The sequence below is a fragment of the Asterias amurensis genome, chromosome 3, assembly GCF_032118995.1.
Source record: "Asterias amurensis chromosome 3, ASM3211899v1".
In the NCBI taxonomy this organism is placed as follows: Eukaryota; Metazoa; Echinodermata; class Asteroidea; order Forcipulatida; family Asteriidae; genus Asterias; species Asterias amurensis.
The window spans coordinates 22,532,876-22,556,386 of record NC_092650.1 but is presented as its reverse complement, the minus strand read 5'-3'; the positions used below and the strand labels follow the sequence as shown (position 1 = coordinate 22,556,386).

The following is a 23,511-nucleotide window of genomic DNA, read 5'->3' as shown; positions in this document are numbered from 1 at the left end:
CTGTTTCTGTTAAGCAAAACTTTTCTGTGCTAAGCAAGGTTTTATACCTAAGGCTTTAAGCAGAAAATGGTGCATTGATATAAGTTGAGGCCTTCTTTAATATCCCATGATTTAAATGAACAGAAAACAGTGACTGAAAGTAAAGACTTATAGTCTTAGATCCTTTTTTTTCTCTGATTTATACTTTGCAGTATCCCTTTTTTATCTCTAAATAGATGGATTGCACTGAGCGTTATCGTCCACCATATTTGATGAAGTGTGCTTGTGCGGAAGGCTATCATTGGCTAAGAGCTTTATGTAGCACTTACATGTATGGACTTTTGCATTGTTTATCATCAAATATGGCGGTTGATGACGCTATTAAGTGCAATCCATAGCCTATAAATTGATGCAATTCAAGGAGTATGGGTGAGAAGAAGCATCAGTCAATTTGGTTAATTTGCTTTTATTTTTTCTTCTCACAGCATTTTGTTCTTCAACCCCCTGAAACACCTAGTGACAGGAGCCAGAGATGGTTCTATTAAGGTATGGGATGACGCCTGGCATGTCCTCCTGGTCTTCGTGGGTCACTGTGCAGCGGTCACCGCCCTCTGCGCCTACCCCTACGGCCCTTATATCGTGTCTGCGTCACAAGACTGTACGCTTCGTGTTTGGAGCCTGGAGACCTGCGACGAAGTGGAAATGTGAGTTGTCTTTTTTTTTAAATTTTTTTAAATGAATTGAATTCTTACTGATTTTGAACTTTGCTTAGTGGAGAGACAATACAAAAAGAGATTTGCAGTTGCTTTGCACGTGCAATAATCACTTAAAGGCAGTGGACACTATTGCTAATTACTCAAAATAATTATTAGCATAAAACCTTTTTTGGTGGCGAGTAATGGGCAGAGGTTGATGGTATAAAACATTGTGAGAAACGGCTCCCTCTGAAGTGCCGTAGTTTGCGAGAAAGAAGTAATTTTCCACGAATTTGATTTCGAGACCTCAGATTTAGAACTTGAGGTCTCGAAATCAACCATCTAAACGCACACAACTTCGTGTGACATTTTCTTCGTGGTTTATTTTCTTTCATTATTACCTCGCAACTTCGATGACCGATTGAGCTCAAATTTGCACAGGTTTATTATTTTATGCATATGTTGAGATACACCAACTGTGAAGGCTAGTCTTTGACAATTATCAATAGTGACCTCTGCCTTTAAGATTTTGGGTTGTACTTAAGGATCGCCTAACATAAAAAAGCCGAATGGCCACTTCATGGTGAGGGCTACACTTAACTGATTTGGGCTATCAGCCAAAATCAACTATCACCAGGGGCATGTTGTCACCTGCTTGGTGATGACACTTTGCTTTAACCAAAAGAAACCACAACTGCTGCTGCTTTGAAATGAAGGTCAACTGGTAGATGTTTTCAATCTAGAGAAGTCGAATCACAGTAGCTATTGTGCACAATGTCAAGTTGCATTATTTTTTTCTGACAGGATTGAAACTGACGAGCCAGTTGAGGGTCTCGGCACGATCCTGCAGAAAGACAACATTCATTCAGTCTCGGCTAACACCGTGGATCTGTGGCGTCTCAGACACATCCACAACCTCTTCACAGCTGTCGGGTAAGTCAGCAGCTCTCTCAGGGAGAACTGAGGGCGACAGAGAGGTGGGGAGGAGAATTTGACTCTTTAGTATCACTCAATGGGTGCGTTCGATTAGCTCCCCCGGGTCGACCCCGGTCTGCCCCCGGTACATTCGAATAGCTTTGGCGTCATTCCAGGGGCTCACCCAGGTCAGCCCCAAGTGCCCTGCTTGTGGACAGGGTCACTTAGGGGCTAGCCCAAGATGCATGACATCACCACGAGAGGGTGACTGATCGTTCAATTAGTTCTTGTCAGGGGCTCACCTGAGTGAGCACTGCGGGTCAACACAGGGAAGGTAAACAAATGCACCCTAAAGTCTGTGGAGTGCAAAGCAAAACAGTGTAGTTTTCTTGTAGTTCTTGTAGTATATGTAGTTTTCTTGTTAATTTTTTAAGGTGAGAATTGCATCATCACTGTTCTTCTTTACTTTTGTTTTTGTCTTTCAGGAGCAAAGTGGCAAAAATAATGGTCACCGATCATCCAGATGTGAGTATAAAGTGTATTCCTCATTCCTTTTATGTAGTAGTTTAGACATAAACACTGATGATGGGGAAGGATGAGTGGGGGAAAGGAAATGAGTTGAAACACTAACATAAAATTTGTTTTGAATATTTCCTCGACTGAAATAAAGGGGATTCAAAAATGGACTAGCACAATAACCAGTAGAGAGAGTCGAAAGCTATGACTGCGAAAAACATTTAACGACTAGTCAACAAGTCCTTACAGTTGTTAAAGCCCGGTTAGTATTTTCTGTGAATGAGAATGCGATACAAAATTTGACATCTCAAATTCGCAACAAAAAATTCGCAACAATTGATACATGTATACATGCTCAACTCCTGCGAAACAGTCTCTGCAAAAAACAGCCGTATGATGTCAAAGTTCGCTTCGCTATCACATTCACATAAGCAAGTAGTATGAACCGGGCTTTATTCTGACATTTTTTCTCTGATAACCACTCAGATGCCAACTCGAGCAATCTGTATCTGCAAGGACAGCAGTGTACGGATCGTCACTCCTGGGTCCGGTGATGTACTGACTTCATTCCTTGCTTCCTCCAAGCAAGGCGTATTAGACGCTGCCTATGCTGCTGCTGATAGTAAGTCCGATCTCTCAATTCTACACAAAGCAATGAGATTCATTTTATAATGAGCTGTCGATTCTTCAATAGTGGTTTGCATTGTGGTATTACACGGTGCTTAGCAATTAAGAGTGGTTTGCAGTTAAGAGTGGTTTGCAGTTAAGATCGATCTTAACTCTTTGTGAAAAATGAGGCCTGCAGCCGATTTCACGAAACGCTAGGATTAATCCTATCTCGAGTTAGGACGAGTAACTCATCCTAAATTAGCATGGGTGCAATGCAGCCCAACGTCTTCGGGTACGGAATTTAACTCTTGTAAAGCCCTAGGATTTATCCTAAGTTAGGATGAGTTTGGTGAAATCGACGGCTGGGAAACAAAGGGGGTGGGAGGGGGGAACATTTGGAACTCAACAGACCTTCATGATTAGTGGCATAACCAGATATTTGTTGTGGGGGGAACAAGCTAGGGCAAAGACATTATTTATTGGGCTATTTAATGTTTGGAACCGTTCATGTATGCATTAAAAACAAAACTTCATATGGGGGCAAGAGGGGGGAAAGGTGTCTGAGTGGGGGGGGGGGGGGGGGGGTGGGGGCTCTAGTCCCCCTTTAGTTAAGCCAAAGTTTATGGCTGAGTTTGAGAAGCACTGTACAATCAGAATCTCCTAATACTTGTACTTTTGTGACCAGCCAAAGAACCATGTCACGTGCAATTTTGTAGCTGGTAACCTGCTCATTTCTGCTTAGCATAAAATTTATAAGCAATGCTTTCTGTTTAAGCAGCTCTATGTTAAATTGGCCCATGGTTATTTAAATATAGACTAGTTTTCTCCAGACTGTTTTTCACCCTCGATCCGCTCTTTTAGAAACCGGCACAACTCTACAGACATATAACATTATAAACTATGGCTTCAAACCTCCCCTATTACAGACCTTTGAAAGTTTGTTAAGACAGTTGTATCTCTAGGGTTAAAACACCAACATCTGTTAATCTCTCCATGGTAAATTTTACCGTTCATTTTCCCAGATGTTTTGTTTGTCGTCTGCAAAACCGGTGACATCATCAAAGCGGACACCTCCAAGAACCCCGCCAGGGTCATGCGCGTCTGGAAACACGAGGGCCGCAACGAGAAGTCGTATCTTAACACCATCGCCCTGTATGAGTACGTCATCGAGCCAACGCAGACCTCGGACTTGCGCTGGAGCAAGACTAAGTCGAGAAATCGCACTTTACTGATCGGAGGTCGGAGAGATGGGAATGTTGCCGTGCTCCACTGGAACACGATGGAAGTGGTCTTCCAGGCAGATGTAAGTTAACAGTGAAGTTTACTTTTCTTAGTTTGAGGTGACGACAAGTTGCAGCTCTCAAAATTTTCCAGTTGGAACATTCTCCTCCGTAAAAGTTTTCACAATAGATGTTAAATTTGCATCAGGGATAAAGAATATTCCGATCTGTGTTAGCAAAATAAATATTCTTTATCCCTATGCGAATTTAACATGTATTGTATCGTTTCGGTACCCGCTGCCAAAACATAGGATTCGAACTGCCTCTAGCTACCGGGCAATCTCGATAGTCTAGTTGGTAACCTGTACGATTCCAACTTATAAGATCTTATAAGATTCTCATAAAATTCTTATAAGATTCTTATAAGAGAGTCAGAATTCTATACGAATCCTATAAGAATAGGAAAAAAATCCTATGAAAAAAAGAAATTGTTTCATCAAATAAGAATTTTGCAAACATTTCTTATAAGAAGTTTCCGAGTAAGAAAAACATCTTGCTCATTTCTTACTTCAATAAGAAACCATTTCTTACTTCAGTTAGACACTGCTCTAGAATTACAAGGGTCTTGGGTTCGAATCCCACCAAAGTAATATGCCTGGGATATTTTTCACAGGACTGAGTATACAGTGTTAAAGCCATTGGACACTTTCAGTAAACAGTTATGTCCCAGGAGTTGGGAGAAAATAACAGGAAAACCCACCCTTGTTTCCACACGTTTCGCCGTGTCATGACATGTGTTTAAAATAAATCCGTAATTCTCGATATCGAGAATTGATATTGTTATAATGTTTTCTCAAAAAGTAAAGCATTTCATGGAATAGTATTTTAAGAGAAGTTTTTCACCATAACCTTCTGTAAACCCTGTAAGTTATTTGTAAATCCGTGAACTTTTAATTTTTTGTTCTGTACCATAAGTGTCCAATGGCTATAACACATATTGGTGCACATGTAGGTAAAAACCACAATTAACCTTTTTCATATTGGTTGGCAAAGTCTCTTCCCAACCTGGAGCAATCGGGTTGGTGTGGTGTTATCTTTCCTCACTGTCCACCTTTAGCATATCACGCCGGGGGCACTATATGGATTAGGTTTTCGTTTTTTTCATATGTACTCTCCTGTTAGCATCCCTTCTCCCATAAGCCTTTTTGAGGTATGGTGGACAGAATGCTACAACACTATAAGGTTTGGGTAAATTTGTGCGTATTGACCATAGAAATAGAACGTGTGTTATTCTGCGAAGTGCGCATTTTAGGCGACGCGGCGTTTACACGTAAACCTAACGACCACAAACATGGTGAGCGTGGCATATCAGTCGCTGCGTGTGACGCGCGTATCACGTCCGCCATACCTCAAAAAGGCTTATAGACCATTTGTTTTGTGACCTTACTTTATTCTGTCTCTTTCCTTAAAGGCACATGGATTCAAGGGAGTGCTTGGTCTTGTAGCCAACCCTAGGAATGACCAGTTAATCTCAACAGGTTTAGGTGAGTATTTCATCCAACCAAAACAAATCTTCTTAAAGGCAGTGGACACTATTGGTAAATACTCAAAATGATTATTAGCATAAAACCTTACTTGGTAACGAGTAATGGGGGAGGTTGATAGTATAAAACATTGTGAGAAACGGCTCCCTCTGAAGTAATGTAGTTTTCGAGAAAGAAGTAATTTTCCACTAATTTGATTTTGAGACCTCAGATTTAGAATTTGAGGTTTCAAAATCAAGCATCTGAAAGCGCACAACTTCGTGTGACAAGGGTGTTTTTTCTTTCATAGTTATTTCGCAAAACTTCGACGACCAATTGAGCTTAAATTTTCACAGGTTTGTTATTTTGAAGACTGGTGTATTGACAATGACCAATAGTGTCCAGTGCCTTTAAATCTTAAAATAACCAAATGCTCCCGGCCCTTTCAGCTATTATAAGACGGGTTGCATTGATGCCATCCTGCCACAACATTATGAGAACGCTTCATTAAGAATTTGGCCGCCAAAAAGTATACATCCTTTTTAGTGTCTGAGTGTAATGACATTGGCACTTCTTGGTTTATTAAGCAGTTGATCTGCCTTGGAAAGACAGCAGCACTTCTTGTTTATTCCTGATCCAATAAAAAGATTAGGGGCCATTCCTATTTGGAAAAGGAGTTTCATTGATATGACAGGTGTGAGTTGGTGAAGACAAAAGGACGTGTTATTTTTTGCCCATTTCTTTAACTGAATGTTGTTGTTTTGGTGTCTCGTTTGAGCATGCAACTTGACAGCTGTTTTCTTCATTTCTTCTTTTTAAACGTCATAGAATACTATAAACAAAACCACGGTCTAACATTTTGTGTTTTAGGCAGTTTTCTCTTTTTGCATGTTTTGATTGTTATCTTTCTTCATGGTTTCTTGTTTTAAATTCATTATGATTCATGCTGATTCATTTAGATTAGTTTTGATTATTTTTAGATTAATAATATATAGATTCATTTACATTCATTTAACATCCCCGTCTCATTGTTATTGTTAACCATTTTGTTGATCGTTTCATATTGTCTTTATTCTCGTCAAATGTTGCCTTGTTCTTATGTGATAAGATTATGGCATGCTGTACAATGGTAAGTGGGATTGCTGTTGTGTCTCCCCCTTCCAATATGCACCCCAGCCCATCTCCCCCACCCTGTGTCCCCCGCGTCCCCCCTGCCCCTGTCTTTGCTATACCTCAAACTACCCAGAATACCAGGGCTTTGTGATTGTGCACAATGTGTTAATATGAGCACGTTTACACCCATTTCAGATGGGCGCTCCAAAGTCGCGCCAAACCAATTTCTGACTTAATAAGTACATGAAAATTGAGATGTCTGAAACAGTTTGGAGCGGCTGTACGCGCTAGAATTCACAAGATCGACTGTTGTAGTTGTTCGGAATGACTCAGCTGGAGCGCCTTGGTTTCAGACGTTGATCTTGTCATAAACCGAGCCATTGAAATGTTATGTTAAGTTTGCCAGTCTGAAACCAAAATTTATTTGGGTCGAGCTAGAGTTGCTCCTTATCTAATTGGTTCGGCGCGTCACTGGCACGCCCGTCTGAAACGGTTATTACAGCAACAACCACAGACTGACAACTAGCTCATGAGATTTTTGTCACTCTGGATTGAGTATTGTTGTACTGCATTGTTGATTCGTACGTCACAACCCCACCCCCCCTTTCCCGGGCTCCATCGATGACTGTGTGTGTGGTGAAACAGTGTTGAATGGCTACCGGCTTTGGGTGTTTGGGTTAGCAGTGGTTTGCTTCAATGCCTTCCACCTCTAAAACCTCTAGGACTAATGTTGATTGGGTTTTCAGTCTGCGTGGGTTTTCTCTGGAAATAATTCTCTGGGGTTTTCCGCCCACATCTAAAAACTGAATCTTCCTGCCTTGTCTTCTCTACACGGGCTTCTTGGCTGGTACAGTGATTAAATTGGCTCCACCAGAATAAATTAAATGAAATCTGAATTGTGGGAGCTCCAACTAGTGTTTCCAAATTCAAAATGAGTTATCCAGATAATAACCAGATACCCGCTCGACTAATATCAGACTTGTACACTCTGTTACCTGTTCATGTTTGTTGTGTTGTCATTTAGCCTTCGAGAAAGACTCTTCTAGGGTCGAAATGTCAGGCCATTAACTATTTTTTGCAAGTCTGATCACTTTACAATAACATTGCTGTCCCGCAAGCCCCAATCTCCATCCCTAGTGTGTGTCTGTTTTGTGAGTTTGTTTCAAACTCTTGCTATCTGAGAAGCAAGTCCTGCACCTTTATTCCTTAGTGACTATGTCAAGAATACTTTGGCCGTGATCATTCACCCAGATCATTTACAAAGCATGCAAACCATTTGTCAAACTACTGCACCCAGCACCAGCAACATTATATATTTTCAGAACAATTGTCAAAGGGAAAAATGTTAAGAGAAATAAGCAACAAGCCCTCAAAGAAAAAATCACATCATACCAGACACTTGGGCTGGCTAAGTAAAGCATGTTATGGTGGAGCTGTCTAAACATACCTTGCAGGAAAAAATACTTGGCGCTTGGAAATGCCCGTAGCCTGTGATAATGCGCTATATAAGAGCCCAGGGGCCGATTTCACCAAACTCTTCCTAACTCAGTATTAATCTTAGGACGGTAGGAAGAGTTAAGTTCCTTATCCATAGACGTTAGGATGCATTGAACCCATCCTAAGTTAGGACGAGTTACTCGTCTTATCTCGAGATAGGATTAATCCTAGCGTTTTTGTGAAATCGGCTGCAGTATCGTTAAAAACAGCCGCATGCACCAGCTCAATGGGAACCATTAGACTCTGAGTTTATCACTTCTGGCAAAACTTCCAACAGTTCAATGTCCCTTTATTTAGAACATAGACAGTTTGACACATCTTTCTGTGCACAGTATAAAGAAACACCGTTGACCACCAAAAGGCTTGGAGTGTTTTGTTTGCCTCCAGTTCACCAGAATATTATCACATTATTTCCAATTCCTTTGCCACAGCCAAAAGAAGTTTTTTTTTTTTTTTTTCTCTCTCTTTTTAATTATTTTCCACTTAAAGGCAGTGGACACTACTGGTAATTACTCAAAATAATTATCATCATAAAACCTTTCTTGATTACGAGTAATGGGTAGAGGTTGATGGTATAAGACATTGTGAGAAACAGCTCCCTCTGAAGTGACGTAGTTTTCGAGAAAGAAGTAATTTTCCACAAATTTGATTTTGAGACCTCAAGTTTAGAATTTGAGGTATCGAAATCAAGCATACAACTTCGTGTGACAAGGGTGTTTTTTTCTTTCATTATTATCTCGCAAATTCGACAACCGATTGAGCTCAAATTTTCACAGGTTTGTTATTTTATGCATATGTTGACATACACAAACTGTAAAGACTAGTCTTTGACAATTACCAATAGTGTCCACTGTCTTTAATTTAACAACAGGGCCCAATTTCATAGAGCTGCTTAGACACAAAAAGTAGCTAAGCACAACAAAATTATGCTTACAAGAATAATTTTACCAGCCAAACTGCTATGTCACATGCAGAATTTGTGACTGGTATCCTACTCATTTTCGCTAAGCTGAAAATCCGTAAGCCATATTGTCTGCTGAAGCAGGTCTATGAAATTGGGCCCAGGGGTGGATTTCACAAAGGTAGTCCTAACTTAGGACTAGTCCTAGGCAATGCTAAGAGATAAGACCAGTCCTAAGTTAGGATGAGTTACTGGTCCTAACTTATGACCAGTCCTATCTCTTAGCATTGCTTAGGACTAGTCCTAAGTTAGGACTACCTTTGTGAAATCGACCCCTGGTCTAATAAAATAAGTTAATAGAAAATTCTTGTTTTAATCTGAACTTTTGTTTTGCCTTTCCCTCCTCTCGCCACAGACAACGTGATCAAGGTGTGGCGTGTGTTCCCGTTTGCCGAGGAGTCCCTCGCCCCTTTGATGTCCTTCTACTGCGCCCACACCCCTCTGCGCATGACGGTCTTAAGGACAACGCTCTGCGTTGCGTTCCAAGATGAGTCGTCAGCCACTTACAGTATCGTCCATTACAATCTCAAGAACAAACGTAAGTCAATAGTTTTTTATTTTTGCAACCGGTGATAAAGAATATAATTTGTTTTTACCCTTACACTGGTGTGCATTATTAACAGCATGTATACTCCATGAAGTGTCGACATAAAAAAGGATGTAATTTTATAGAACTTTGCCCTTAGCACTTACAAAAACCTTGCTTAAAAAAAACATTTGAGACACAATGCTTACGGCTAGTTTTTCTCTTGCATTTGCTTAGGAATTGTGTTAAGTAACATTTGCAGCATAACAGTAGTTGTGCCCAAGGGATAAAAAATACCTCATTGCTGTACTAACAAATAAGATTTGTAGAAATATTGCGTGAGTCCTTCTAAATGTTTTATTAGATTGATTTTAATATATATTTTGGTTGCAGTAAAATGATGTGTGTATCTATTTGCTGGGTAGATTATGTTCTTTAGAGAACTTTTCTGTATATGCTACTGCCACAGAGTAGATTTTTCACAATTTGGGCGACTTTTCTGTTCAGAAAGAACTGTCCTGCTTATTAACTACCGCCTGAGCAGATAGTAGGTATTTGCCCAGGACTACTGCTTTCGCTTTAGTGGATTGAGGGGACTTCTTATTTATTAATTTCACTACGCGGGAGTGGGTTCCTAATTGGTCTTCCCTCAGTCATCCTCAGGAGTTTGATTTTGTTGTTATTTTATTTGTTTGCAGAGCGCAACGATCACAGCCCAAACGAGGACCACATAGATACTATCACTGGCTTGGCCTGCAATCCACGCATGGGAGTCTTTGGATCATCTAGCACGGACGGAACCATCAAGATCTGGGACGAAGACAATAACCTCATCAAGTGAGTGTAAATGCCCCAAATTATATCACTCAGTTTTTATCTGTGGGTCATTACCTAGCAAGCTCCCACTTATCTGCAAGAATTTATAAGGAACACGTTGCCTTGGATTGGACGAGTTGGTCTATAAAAAGTGTTTGAAACCATTTGTTATGAAATGCATATGGTTAGAAAGATGTTTTCAAAGTAGAATATAATGATCCACACATGTATCGCTCAAAATTGCATGGTTTTCCTTTTATGTCGCGAACTAACACGGTCTGGAATTAAATCGATCAAAAAATGGTAAACCGTGTTAGTCGATGAGGTAAAAAGAAAACTACGCAATTTCGAGGCATACTCATGCAGATCATTGTATTCTACTTTTACAACATCTTGCTATCTATATGCATTTTGTAAAAAACGTTTACAGAACGCTTTTCAAAGACCAACTCGACCGATCCAAGGCAACGTGTTCCTTTACTGTTTCGTATACACCAACTCGTCAACTTACATGTAGGTCAGCTACCCACAACCTCATCGTCCATTCAGAGGTTCTCTCACAGTTTCATGGTGAGCGCAGCTTCTCCTTCATCGATCCTTCTCTCTGGAACGCTCTACCAACCAGGGCCCAATTTCATAGAGCTGCTTAAGCAAAAATTTCTGCTTAAGCAAAAAATTCATTGCTTAGTAAAATCAGATTACCAGCCAAGACTCCACTCAATTGTAATGCTAAGTAAACAACAGCTTAATACTAGTCATAAGCAATGTATATGGCAGGAAATTTTGGCCAGTAACATGTGTAAAATAAGCGAGCTATTTTCGTGCTTAAGCAAATTTTTTGCTTAAGCAGCTCTATGAAATTGGCCCCTGGATTAAAAGCTCTCCTTCTGTTGACTCTTTCAAACTAAACCTTAAATCGATTCTCTTCCAAGAACACTGTCAATCTTAACTCAAACACAAACTCTTTCTACAACTTTCTTCTTAAAGCATTTTGAGACCGTTTTCAGAATTTTTTTTACAATATACAAGAAAATTACCGCCATGGTCACTGACAATGAAGTTATAACTAAACACAGTTAATAAACAGTTACTTTTTATGAGAGATTTTGCATTAAAATATCAGAGCAAACTTGCTTCTTTTTGTCTACTAAAACTTCTTCTTTGGGATTTCTGTTCAGAAAATGATATTTCTTTTTGTCGGTTATTTTCTATTCTCTTCAGGTCAATCAAACTGAATGCAGAGGCACTGAGTCTCAACTTCTGTAGTCAGAAGGGCGACTTGTTGGTAGGAGTTGGGAATCATATACATAGAATAGATCATAGCAGCTGTAAGTATGGACATCATTAAATCCGCCGTACGTTTGACCGTGTGAGAGCGCTCTCAAACATTTTTGTATCACTTCGGGACAAAGACAATAAACTCATTAAAGACAGTGGACACTATTGGTAATTTTCAAAGACAGTCTTCTCACTTGGTGTATCTCAACATATGCATAAAATAACAAACCTGTGAAAACTGCGAGATAAAAATGAAAGAAAAAACACCCTTGTCTCATCATGTTGTGCGCTTTCTAATGCTTGATTTCGAGACCTCAAGTTCTAAATCTGAGTTCTCAAAGTCAAATTTGTTGAAAAATTACTTCTTTCTCGAAAACTAAGTTACTTCAGAGGGAGCCGATTCTCACAATGTTTTATACTATCAATCTCTCCCCATTACTCGTTACCAAGTAAGTTTTATGCAAAAAAAAAGTCCACTGCCTTCAAGTGAGTCTATAAAGCCCCCAAATTACATCACTCAGTTTTTATCTGTGGGTCACTACCTACAAGCTCCCACTTATCTGCAAGAACTTGTCGTTCCCTATACACCAACTTTCAGGAATTTGGGGGTATTTTCATTTATACTCAAAACAGTTATAAAGAATGGAACACATAACCATCACAGACATCATATCAATTGTGGACAATAAGAACTTTAAAGGAGCTGCTATAACCCACCTCTCAAGTAACTTAAAACTACGGCGCAACAAAAGTGACAGAATGACGATTAAAACTGTGCAGGACGAATAACTTATACCCCCTGAGGTGATAAAAATACTATTGAGAGCGCCCTCATACGATCAAGGCAGATCGACGTAAGAATTGCATCCAGGATAAAGAACATATATTTAGTGTTTACTCTACACTGGTGTTTGCTAAGCCTGTGTACTCTGTGCTTTCTATTCCTGCTAGAAGAAATCCACATGCATATTAATCTGGTGGGATTCGAACCCACATCCCACTGCCATGTGGAGCAGGTGTCTTTCGACTAGACCACCGAGCTGCTTTGTGACAAAAGGCCATTCCAAATCCAGTAATTAACAGCGGGTACCAAAAACAAAACTGTAGTCGGGGATATTGAAAATGATCCAGTGTTCTCTTTATATTTGGAAAAATATTGGTGTAATACTAAAGAAACTTCTGGAAACTGAATCTGCTAGGTTAAAATGACGTAAGGCTTGGTTTTACAATGGAGATTTTTCATTTGCTTGAAATATATTTGGCAAAGAATTTTGATGCTTAGATAAGACAATGAGGTACGATTAAAAAAAATGAATAAATGATAAAATGGTGTATCATTTGTTTATTATAAATCAAACATTGTTAATAGCATGTATCTTTCCTTTACAGTTATGCCGAGATTGTACCTGAGGAAGATGGTATCCATGGTGTTTCCCGAGGTACCAATCGAGACGCCAATACCCATTGATGTTGACAAAGTACGAGCGTTATCACCCATGAGTAACAAGAGACTCAAAGCCGCTCACTCATCAAATTACAAGTGAGTCAACAAAACCTTGCTTTCCTTTGCTTTGCTTTTCTTTTTTTTTGCTTTGCTTTGCTTTGCTTTGCTTTGCTTTGCTTTGCTTTGCTTTGCTTTGCTTTGCTTTGCTTTGCTTTCCTTTCCTTTCCTTTCCTTTCCTTTCCCTCCCCTGCCTTTCCTTTCCTTTCCCTTCCAAGCTTTACTTTCCTTGCCTTTCCTTGCCTTTCCTTTCCTTTCCTTGCCTCGCCTTTCCCTTCCTTGCCTTTCCTTTCCTTGCCTTTCCTTGCCTTTCCTTGCCTTTTCTTTCCTTGCCTTCCTTGCCTTTCCTTGTCTTTCCTTGCCTTGCCTTTCCTTGCCTTGCCTTTCATTTCATTTCCTTCCTTTGAGTGCAGCCTACAGATCATGAGTGCAAACACACTGCCAGATACACTGGGGCGAACCCCTTTTCTTAGCAATAAGTGTGTACTGGGGTCTTTTTTTTTTAGTGCAATGATAGTTTGTTTATAGCAACACATGGAACCCACAGCTGTACACCCAATCCGAAGGATGAAGCAATAGGCCCTTATGTTATAGGACACAAGTGTCATAGACCTTATCTGTGAAATCCAGCCCTGAATATTGTTTGTGTCCTGTCTGCAGATTTGATCATTTTGTGGATGTACTTACTGAGGAGGAGACTGAGGAACTAACTAGAGAGAAGAAACTTAAAGAAGCTGTAAGTCACATTTTTAATATTTTTAATAATAAAACTTTACTAAATGAATAGTACCCTTTTCTGGTACGAAAATGAACGGTTCCTGAAAGTTTTGTTGCAGGACAAAAAACTCCAATGAAGAAAACCTTCCTAATCAGTAATGAAGCTCTTGATTCTGAGCTGAAGTAAAAACACAGGTCAAGATACAGCCAAGAAAACCAAATTTTATTTTCTCTGACTTTGAAGAATGTTTATTTTTCCTTGTAGGCGTTTACATTATTGGATTCGAGAGAGGAAGAGCTGCGAATGCTCCGTGATGGCGACTTTGATCAGAAACCCAAAAAGGCCGTCGTCTCCGCCTCCAAGATCAAGAAGCAAGCCTTCAAGCAGTACTGGAACATCGTCCACCTCGACACCGATCATCCCAAGATCCCAGACCAGGATGACTTCAATCCCGATGCGGGAGATGAAGACGAGGAGTCTGAAGCAGCCTGGCGAGCCGACCGAGAGCCTTCTGGATTCTTCCCCCATCCCTCGACGGTCCGCAGACCCAAACCTCCAGAGCAACCGACGATCTTTGAGACACAGCTGAAGGAAGAAGATTACGAGGATGGGATCCGGGAGACGGTTGAGCAAGTCGAGGTTCCGCCGCCACCGTCAAAGCAGAAGCCGACACGGCTTCCCATCAATCCGTCCGGGTTTATCCCAAACTCCGTCTTGATCCGGTTGCTTTGGCCATCAGAGGAGACAGAGAAAATGAAGGAGCAATACAAGCCGCCGTCTCTGAGCGACGATCAGCTGGCTCAGATTGCCAAAAGGAGACGGGTCAGTAGAGAGAGCAATTTCTTGCTTGCTCTTATTAGTATAGCTGTATTAAACACTAACCTTGAAAAGTCCATCAAAATACATTGATGGATTTTGAAGGACTTAAGGGGGGCCTGTGTAGCAAATTAAGTTTCTGTTCTAATTCTGGAAACCCTACAAACATGAATCCAAAATTTTTAACAACATTTGCACATTGCTTAAATGCACTTTATCGTTTCTGAACCACAGTACACTTGTACTGGCATTGTTTTTTTTTGGTTTTTTTTACAGCAAATACCTTATTTCTAAACTCACATCTGTAGGTAGTATTCACTTCACTTGAAGTAACTCAAATTTAGCAAAGCAAAGCAACAAATGTTTGCGAAGGGTTTGTTTGGAGACTAATGCTATATTAGGTTATACTTTTTTTTTTTTGGTGGGGGGGGGCCTACGTTTACTTTGCATGCTAAAAATGCCCAAGAGACTGACCTACATTGTAAAAGGACCTGAGACTTGACCTTGATTGACTTGAGACTTGACTTGAGGCTTGACCTAATAGATTGGGGCCTGACTTTAGGCTCGACCTTAAAGGACCTGAGACTTGACCTTGATTGACTTGAGACTTGACTTGAGGCTTGACCTAATAGATTGGGACCTGACTTGAGGCTCAACCTTAAAGGACTTGAGACTTGACCTTAAAGGACTTGAGACTTGACCTTAAAGGACCTAAGACTTGACCTTAAAGGACTTGAGACTTGACCTTAAAGGACCTAACACTTGACCTTAAAGGACTTGAGACATGACTTGAGGATTGAACTAATAGATTTGGGACCTAAATTTAGGATTTACCTTAAAGGACTTGAGACTTTACCTAAAGGACTTTACCCCCCCCCCCAAAAAAAAAAATAAATAAATAAATAAATAAAAAATAGAAGGCAAAGTATTTATGACCAAGCAATGAGTTTAAGCTGGCCTTAATTCAATATTGCAGGTGACTCATTGGACAAATAACACACATTTTAGGACATCGCAGGTATACAGACCTTTATCATAGTGCAGCCATCTTGTTACACTCCCGTTCAAACCATCGCAACCAAATCAAGGCTTTAAGTCTTGGCTCCTTTTTGGTTCTATGCAAATCTGTATCAAGTACCTTCAGTGGACACTGGGAATATGACCAAGATGGTGGCAAAGAGATAAAGGTTTAAAGGCACCGGACACTTTTGGTAATTACTAAAAAATATATCAGCATAAAAAATTACTTGGTAACGAGCAATGGAGAGCTGTTGAAAGTATAAAACATTATGTGAAACGACTTCAACATAGTTTTTGAGAAAGAGGTAACTTCTCACTACAAAAGATTTGGATCTGAGAAAGACTTCAGGCCTGAGAACCTTTCTGTGACATCTGAAAGCACACAAGTTTGTGCAACAAGCATGTTTTTTTCTTCATCATTTTCGTGTAACTTTGATGACCAATTGAGCCCAAATTGTCACAGAACTCTGGCCTTTGACAATAACCAAATGTGTCCAGTACCTTTAAAGACAATAGACACTAGGTAGACACTGAACAATGCAAAAAATAACAAACCTGTGAAAATTTGAGCTCAATCGGTCGTCGAAGTTGCGAGATAATAATGCAAGAAAAAACACTCTTGTCACACAAAGTTGTTTGCGTTCTGATGCTTGATTTCGAGACCTCCAATTCTAAACTTGAGGTCTCGAAATCAAATTCGTGGAAAATTACTTCTTTCTCGAAAACTACGTCACTTCAGAGGGAGCTGTTTCTCACAATGTTTTATACCATCAACCTCTTCCCATTACTTGTAATCAAGAAAGGTTTTATGCTAATAATTATTTTGAGTAATTACCAATAGTGTTCACTGCCTTTAATTAATAAGTAACACAAGGGGTGCTTAGCCAATGGTTTATTAACTCACTCCAAGTAACCCTTTCTTTTTCTTCTCCACTGCACCTGCAAATTTTCTCTCTTTAACGCTCTCGCCACGGCAGCCGAAGTCCATGGACAGCCCAGAGGTGATCATTTATTTGTTTTATATTATCATTTTGTCAGACTTTTCTCATAAAAATGCAACAATGTCATATTGCAAATGTGAAACAACATCGTATCTCGTACCGGCTGTGTAAAACCATCCAGGTTACATATTTTTTGTTAGCGAGATACAACCATTTGACACTTTGAAAGTCCTTTGTAACAAAAAAGCTATTTAAGGAGATATTTTTTGTTTTGCCCCGTTTAAAAAAGAAATGCTTTGAAGCAATCTTGAACCAAGCAAACTTCTAGACAACAATTATGATTAAATAATAGATATAAGTTTATGCATCTGGGATGAAGAATATAATTTGGTTCTTGCTCTTCATCTGATGTGTATTGACCACTGTAAGAGTCCATATGCAAATCACTCGGGTGGGATTCGAACCCACGCTCTTTGCATTGCAAGAGCAGATGTCTTGCCACTAGACCACTGACCTAGCCTGGCCCAATTTCATGGCTCTGCTTACCGCCAAATTCTGCGCTTACGATCGCGATTCCCCGCTTAGGTGCAAGCGCCGAATTTCTGCGCTAGCCTTGTAAGCATAGAATGCCTAGTAACGTGAAGTATGCATGCGCAGAAGCCCAAATTCGCCGCTAACCCGTGAAATATGCTTGCCATTAGCACAGAATTCCCTGCTTCCGTAAACGCGGATTCTGTGCTAACGGTAAGCAGAGCCATGAAATTGGGCCCAGGTGGCTAGAGGCAATTTGAATCCTTTGTTTTAGTAGATTTAAAAGACTACATAACATACATGTTTATTTTTTGCTCATTTCAAATATTTCAAAGATACATTGTTTTTGTATACTTCAAGGCAAATGTGAACCCATCAAACCTTCAAATAATACTCCATTTTGTTTGTCTAATGTGACCTTTAACCTTTGAACCCTTTTAGCGGGTCATTGTTTGGAGTGACGAGGAGGAGGTATTGTACACATTTCAAAAAGTTGTTTTGATTTCTTTCGGTTTGAAGCATGCTGCTCGTTCAATAGCAGAATCAACTTCTAAATAACCAGGCATGATTGAATATAGACACTCTGGTTTTATCCGACGATTTTGTTTTTGCACGTTTTCAAAAAAAATGTTTCTCACCAATTAATAAAAAAGTAATCAGATTTTCTAAAGTTGTTTTTAAAATTTTTTTTTTTTCTTTAATTGGTTTGTATTTTTATATTTTGATCCAAACTATTTAACTCACTTTATGACTCTTTTGTTATTTCCTGTGGCACATTATTTTCAATTACAGCGAATGGATTGTTGGTGTTTACCTTTTTTGTAAATTGTTGTTGTTTTTACCTGCACACTGTTCAAATGGATCAATCCGTGAAAGTGTTTTTATTTTTTTATAGTGTAAATTTGATCATCACTTTTGTGACTAGTTTTGAAATGATTTTTTTTTCCTTTTTGCACAGTTTTGTGAGAATGTTGAATGATTTGCTTGTGCTTTTTCCAACCTGCACCGTTAACTGCATACTAATATTTTTATGTACAGTTTTTAATCAAAGTTAACAAATGCTCTAACCCTCCCCCCCAAAATCAAATAAACACCCAAATAAACTGTGTTACCCCGGATTACCTTAAATATGTCTGTTCATACACTTGGTGTAGAACAATACAACAAAAGTCAGCACCGTCTCTTACTAAAAACCTTTAGAATGAGAGAAACGGCAGTAACTCGACAAACTTAATTATAAAATCATGTTACAGTTTCTAAAATGTGCTTCAAAAGAATAGTAATACCTTTGCCCAATAAAAGAGAAGAACAAAATTGTAAAAAAATAGCAGCCGCAAGTTTCTTCTACCGAGACATCTTGATGAACAGACACAGGGCTAATTACCAGTCAAAATGCCATGTGTTTAACCCAGCCTCTTGACTGGTTCTCCGCTGTTTTGCGTTTGTCAAGTTTGTTTACGAAGCAATATGTTTTCACTAGGCAACAGTGTTGGGACAATCCAACAACTACTATGCACTTACACCGACATCAAACAAATAAATGTCATGTTCAAAATGAATTTCAAGACTTGACATGCTCAAATTTAACGCATCAATTAATAATCCCATAAAAACCGAAACCAATTTTAAATAACTGTTTTATATCTTCCTAAAATAATCATGCCTGATTGTACCAAGCCTCCATGTCTTTGTGTGTTTTTGCTAATTCTGTTAACATCTGCTTTTTAATGCCTCCCTCCCCTTCCCCCCCCCTCCCCTTCCCGTCATGCTTACAGGAGTTGCCCATACCATCAATAGGACCAACGCCGGTAATTTTTGTCTTTTTAATAATTGTGTTTTCATTGCTGTTACCCATTAGAGACCATTAAGTATTGTTCGAAGATGGTCGGCTTTCGAGTCATTTGGTTTGTCCTTTACCAGTGCTTCCCATCAATGCGCTTTAAGACAAAAGCACATTTTATTGTGTGCCCTTACTTGTCAGTACTAAGCCTGTCAACTGGATTGGCTACATGTTAGGGTGTGCTAAAAAATATACACGTACCGGTAGCCACCAAGTATTAACTGGCTGTTTATTAGTAGTGTTATTTTTTAAAAAACCAAAAACCAAGAACATTCTTTTTCATTTAGGTTAACTTGATTGATAAATTTAGTATTTAATCGTTTATAACTTTGTTTGCAGTGTCTAAGAATTAGTCTACCGTTTTAGTGAATGCAGTGATTTTGTTTAAAAGGGATACTTTAGAGGTTTTTAGAGGGGAAGGACACCACAGAGAGAAGGGGGAAGTTGGGCGGTCACCAGAAAAAGAAAAACAAATTAACGCAGAATTTCAGTGAGCCTATGAGTACCTGGGGATTTATTGCTGTGGACCTGTTGTGCTGTTTCAAAAAGTAGTAGCAATATTTCCCAGTGTTTGAACAACTTCCTCTTTGAATTGTCATTTCAATTATCCAGGAGAAGGAGAGGACACTGTCGCTGACCCCTGACCTGGAACGGGCGGACACCCCCAAGACATCCCTCCTCGATAAATTCAACATCGACATCGCCCCCACCTCTCTAGACATCGATGACCATGAACCCACACCCACCCCACCTCGTACGCCCACCCCTGAGCCCAAACCGGAGACCCCCAAGGAAAAGCCTAAACCCCCTTCGAGACCTAAGGTGCAGAAGCTACCCAAGCCTGTAGTGCGGGAGGTCACGCCCAAGCTCATCACACCCAGTCCTCCGCCTCCACCTACCCCATCGCCGCCCAGGCCACCCACACCCTTGCCTTCGTTCATCTCTCAATTCAAAGGAGCAGCCTGGTTTGAGGAGTACTTCCCTAACACTTCAAATAAGGTAAGACTCTTGATGATAGCAAGCACCTTTCTTCTTTGCTGCTGCTTGAGCAGAAAATATTGCTTTAAGAAAGGGTCTATGTACTTTTTTCTATCACAAAACACAATGTCCACAGATTTACATTAAACTTAAATAGTTTGAAGAGTATGATAGTAGAAAGCTTCCCTTGAAATTTTACTTACTGAGGTGCTGTGACTTTTGAGCAATGAGTACAAAAAATAATTTCTCTTTTTAACAAGCCCACTGGGTTTCTTTTACATGCGTTTCACAACACATGAGACCAACGGCTTTACTTTTCATCCTTATGCTTTCAGACGTTTCCCAAACCATGGACAGCTACAGCCTTCGTGGCCATGCTGCTCCGCCTCCTGAAGATCTCAGACTACGCCATGAAGACACCGATCCTAGAGGCCATCATCATGCTATATCAGCAAGACTCGCTAGCGAACACCAAGGTGGTGGTCGACACGCTGATGGGGGTACTCAACAAGAGCAACCCACCGACGTGTCAGGACCAGGATGAAAAGGTTTGTGGACTCCATATTCAGGGTCTTGAATTCTAAAAAATAATGTACAAATATTGAGTGGCTCAGAGTGGAATGGGAGGAATATTATCGCAAGGTAAAATTTGTACTGTTCCATTTTGATTGTTTCATCACCGTTTTTCCACTAAGATGGCCGCTGGATGACTTCAATGCATAAGGTCTATTCAAAAGTCCCGGTACAAGGTGTCCATACCACTGGTTTGTGCTCTGCCTCAGAAACAGTGACCCTGAGTCATGTGAGTAGGGGCATATAGCATCAGCTTGCTCACTGCCAGCTCAGCATGTCTGAGACAGTCACCTGCTAAGCTCAGCCTTCTTGCCCTAATCTTGGTGCTAACACATCATGTACCAAGAAACTAAAAATTGAAGAGTGTTTCATTAATTAGATAGAGTTATAAGAGTGTACCCGGTTTGATTATTTTGACAGAGCTTTATCTTAATGTCGCTGAGAGCTCTTCAAGCAATGACTAATCCTGATGCTGAAATGATTACAGAACTCATCGTTCAGTTCCTGGATGGCGACAAAGATGTCAGGTTAGTTACTTGTGTGTGTTTCGATTAACTTCCCCGGGTTGGCCTTGGTCTGCCCCTGGTACGTTCGAAAAGCTTTGACATCATTCCAGCAGCTCATCCGGGTCAGCCCCAAGCTTGTGGAACAGGTCAGTTGGGGCTCGCCCAAGGTGCATGACGTCACCAACAGAGGGTGAGTGATCGTTCGATTAGCTCTTGCCAGGGGCTCACCCGAGTGAGCACTGTGGGGTTGACCCTGGAAAGCTAAACGAACGCACCCTAAGTTTCATTTGATTGGAGGCATTGCATGGTGAGCTATCTGTGTAATGATGTAACTGTGTAACTATGCAACTTCGCAAAAGCTTGACTTGTGTGGCCGCGCGGATAAGGGCACCAGACTCATGCTGTGGTGTTTCGGTTCAGCAGAGTGTGGGTTCAAATTTCGGTCCTGATACTAGTGTCCGCAAGGCACAGTGCTTTGATACATTAATTAATATTAATAATAACAACGATAATAGCATACATTTATAGGGTGCACATATTAACTTAAAACACATCTTTTCAGACTGGCCTTTGAACTCATCTGAGATTTCTTTTTTTGACCTGGACCGGCGCCTTTGAATGTTTTTACAGAGATAGTGCGCCTTACAAATGCTGTGTTTTATTTTATTTATTATGTGTACTTATAGAGAGTTGGTGCATGACATCTTCCTGTCGCTCGGCCTACAAGACATGCATAACTACTTCTTCAAGGAGCTGGATGGATGGGATATATGGAACGTGGATGAAGAGAATCGTAAGAAAGAACTGAACGCCATGGCTAGACGGTGGATAGAAAAGTGGCTGGCACTCTTCAAGGTAAATTAGATGGACAAACTGTTAAGAAATGTTGAAGACTGATCTATGCAGATGCAAAAGAATATTAAATGATATTCTAAAAATGACCCGTAATGGAGAAACAAAGTACACACATGAATCAAAAGGGAAAAAACTGCTTTGTTCATCTTTTTAGATTAAAACAATCTATTTGAGAAATTTGAGAATATAAACCTTTTTAAGAAGCAAGACACAGCATATCACAAAAATTCATTTCACATTTTGTTCACCCCTTTCCAACACTCAACAGGAAATTTTCACAGGTATGTTATTTTATATGTAAGTTGTGATACACTGTTTACCGATGTTGTGCGATTGCTTTAAAGTGGGCTGTGCGACAAGCAATATATTTCTGTAGAGCCTGTCACATATTTATTAGATAAGCTGGCTGTGGGTTTTTTTAAATGTCAAAGTTCCATATTTTTTCAATTATTTTCTTCCCTTCTTGGATTTCAGAGTCATCTTAGGAAGACGATTGAGCAACTGAAGAAAGGCAAAGTGGCTGGTAACATCCAGCGACGGCAAACATCGAGAGGAACTCCTCCATCTGAGTCACCGAGCAAAGGAAAAGGGATTCTGAAAACCAAGAGTGATCAGGTATGGGAGTGGAATATTTTTCACTTTTGTTTACAGAAAGTTTTCTTTTTGTTTTAAAAACTTACTTATTATTTAGTTAGAACAAAAACAGGTGTTAATTATGTAATTTAGTTTATTCTAATTTCTTTTCTCCTCAATCTACTCAGGGCGATGATTCCAAGCCCACGTCATCCAAGTCTGAAACTCGATCCAATTTCTCCCAAGGTAGAGAGAATTCACCGGTTGTAGAAAGCTTTCTTCAGAACCAGCAGCTAACAGGTAAACATCTACCCCACATATACTCCACATATACTTCACACTTACCCCGGTTATATCCTTTCATGTACACTGACCAATCATTTGACCAGGATGCAATTGTCAGACAAACAGGAAAACAAAGAAAAGTAATAGCTATTATGAACTGTTCACAAACCAAAGTTACCAGTGGTATAAACAAATTGTTATTGACCTTATGTGCCGACCCCCTCAACAAGCGAAGCAAAATCAAGAGCTATCTGGATGATGACGAAAGTACTTTTTCATCTCACTGTGATTATTTCCTCAATCTTGTCTCTTGCCAGTGACCTTTGACATGCCTCCCGATCCAAGCATGGTCGAGAACGCAGTCCCGCTGGAGGCCATTAACTACTTTGTGGAGATGGAGTATGAGAAGTACATGGAGAGGATGCGACTGGCCGCCGCTAGAGAACAGGCCAGCAAGGAGGAACCTGAAGACAAGAAGAACACGGTGCTGGTCCTCCCAAAAATTAGAAGGTGGGCAGGCCTTTCTTTACATCCACTGGAATTTCCCCAACAGAAATAGGGCTTCCCTAACAGCCCCAACACTTCCTCCCCTAACAGCCAAGGGCTTACCCCCAACTTCACAGGGTGTTCCCAACATACCCAGGGCTTCATTCTAACAGCCACAAACTTCCCCCTTATAACCAAGGACTTCCCCCAGCGCTCCCATAGCAATTGCCCTGAACAGCT

The 23,511-nt window shown here is 40.2% G+C and overlaps 1 protein-coding gene across 7 annotated transcripts in view; it reads left to right on the top strand.

Moving 5' to 3' along the window:
• The window catches only part of LOC139934672 (WD repeat-containing protein 97-like), a 38,576-nt gene that overhangs the window by 5,986 nt on the left and 9,079 nt on the right, over positions 1 to 23,511 (top strand). For 2 of the 7 annotated variants that reach the window (XM_071929019.1, XM_071929025.1), the window contains exons 6-27: positions 465 to 683; positions 1,479 to 1,607; positions 2,075 to 2,114; positions 2,592 to 2,727; positions 3,737 to 4,017; positions 5,406 to 5,478; positions 9,384 to 9,566; positions 10,253 to 10,391; positions 11,592 to 11,698; positions 13,038 to 13,188; positions 13,810 to 13,885; positions 14,132 to 14,689; positions 16,681 to 16,704; positions 17,617 to 17,646; positions 18,951 to 18,983; positions 19,628 to 20,014; positions 20,329 to 20,541; positions 20,987 to 21,093; positions 21,759 to 21,927; positions 22,402 to 22,542; positions 22,689 to 22,800; positions 23,103 to 23,295. In XM_071929019.1, coding sequence (XP_071785120.1) covers positions 465 to 683; positions 1,479 to 1,607; positions 2,075 to 2,114; positions 2,592 to 2,727; positions 3,737 to 4,017; positions 5,406 to 5,478; positions 9,384 to 9,566; positions 10,253 to 10,391; positions 11,592 to 11,698; positions 13,038 to 13,188; positions 13,810 to 13,885; positions 14,132 to 14,689; positions 16,681 to 16,704; positions 17,617 to 17,646; positions 18,951 to 18,983; positions 19,628 to 20,014; positions 20,329 to 20,541; positions 20,987 to 21,093; positions 21,759 to 21,927; positions 22,402 to 22,542; positions 22,689 to 22,800; positions 23,103 to 23,295 — 3,501 coding nt within the window. The remainder of the gene's footprint in view (positions 1 to 464; positions 684 to 1,478; positions 1,608 to 2,074; positions 2,115 to 2,591; positions 2,728 to 3,736; positions 4,018 to 5,405; positions 5,479 to 9,383; positions 9,567 to 10,252; positions 10,392 to 11,591; positions 11,699 to 13,037; positions 13,189 to 13,809; positions 13,886 to 14,131; positions 14,690 to 16,680; positions 16,705 to 17,616; positions 17,647 to 18,950; positions 18,984 to 19,627; positions 20,015 to 20,328; positions 20,542 to 20,986; positions 21,094 to 21,758; positions 21,928 to 22,401; positions 22,543 to 22,688; positions 22,801 to 23,102; positions 23,296 to 23,511) is intronic. The other 5 variants (XM_071929020.1, XM_071929021.1, XM_071929022.1 and 2 more) reach the window with 5 other exon arrangements.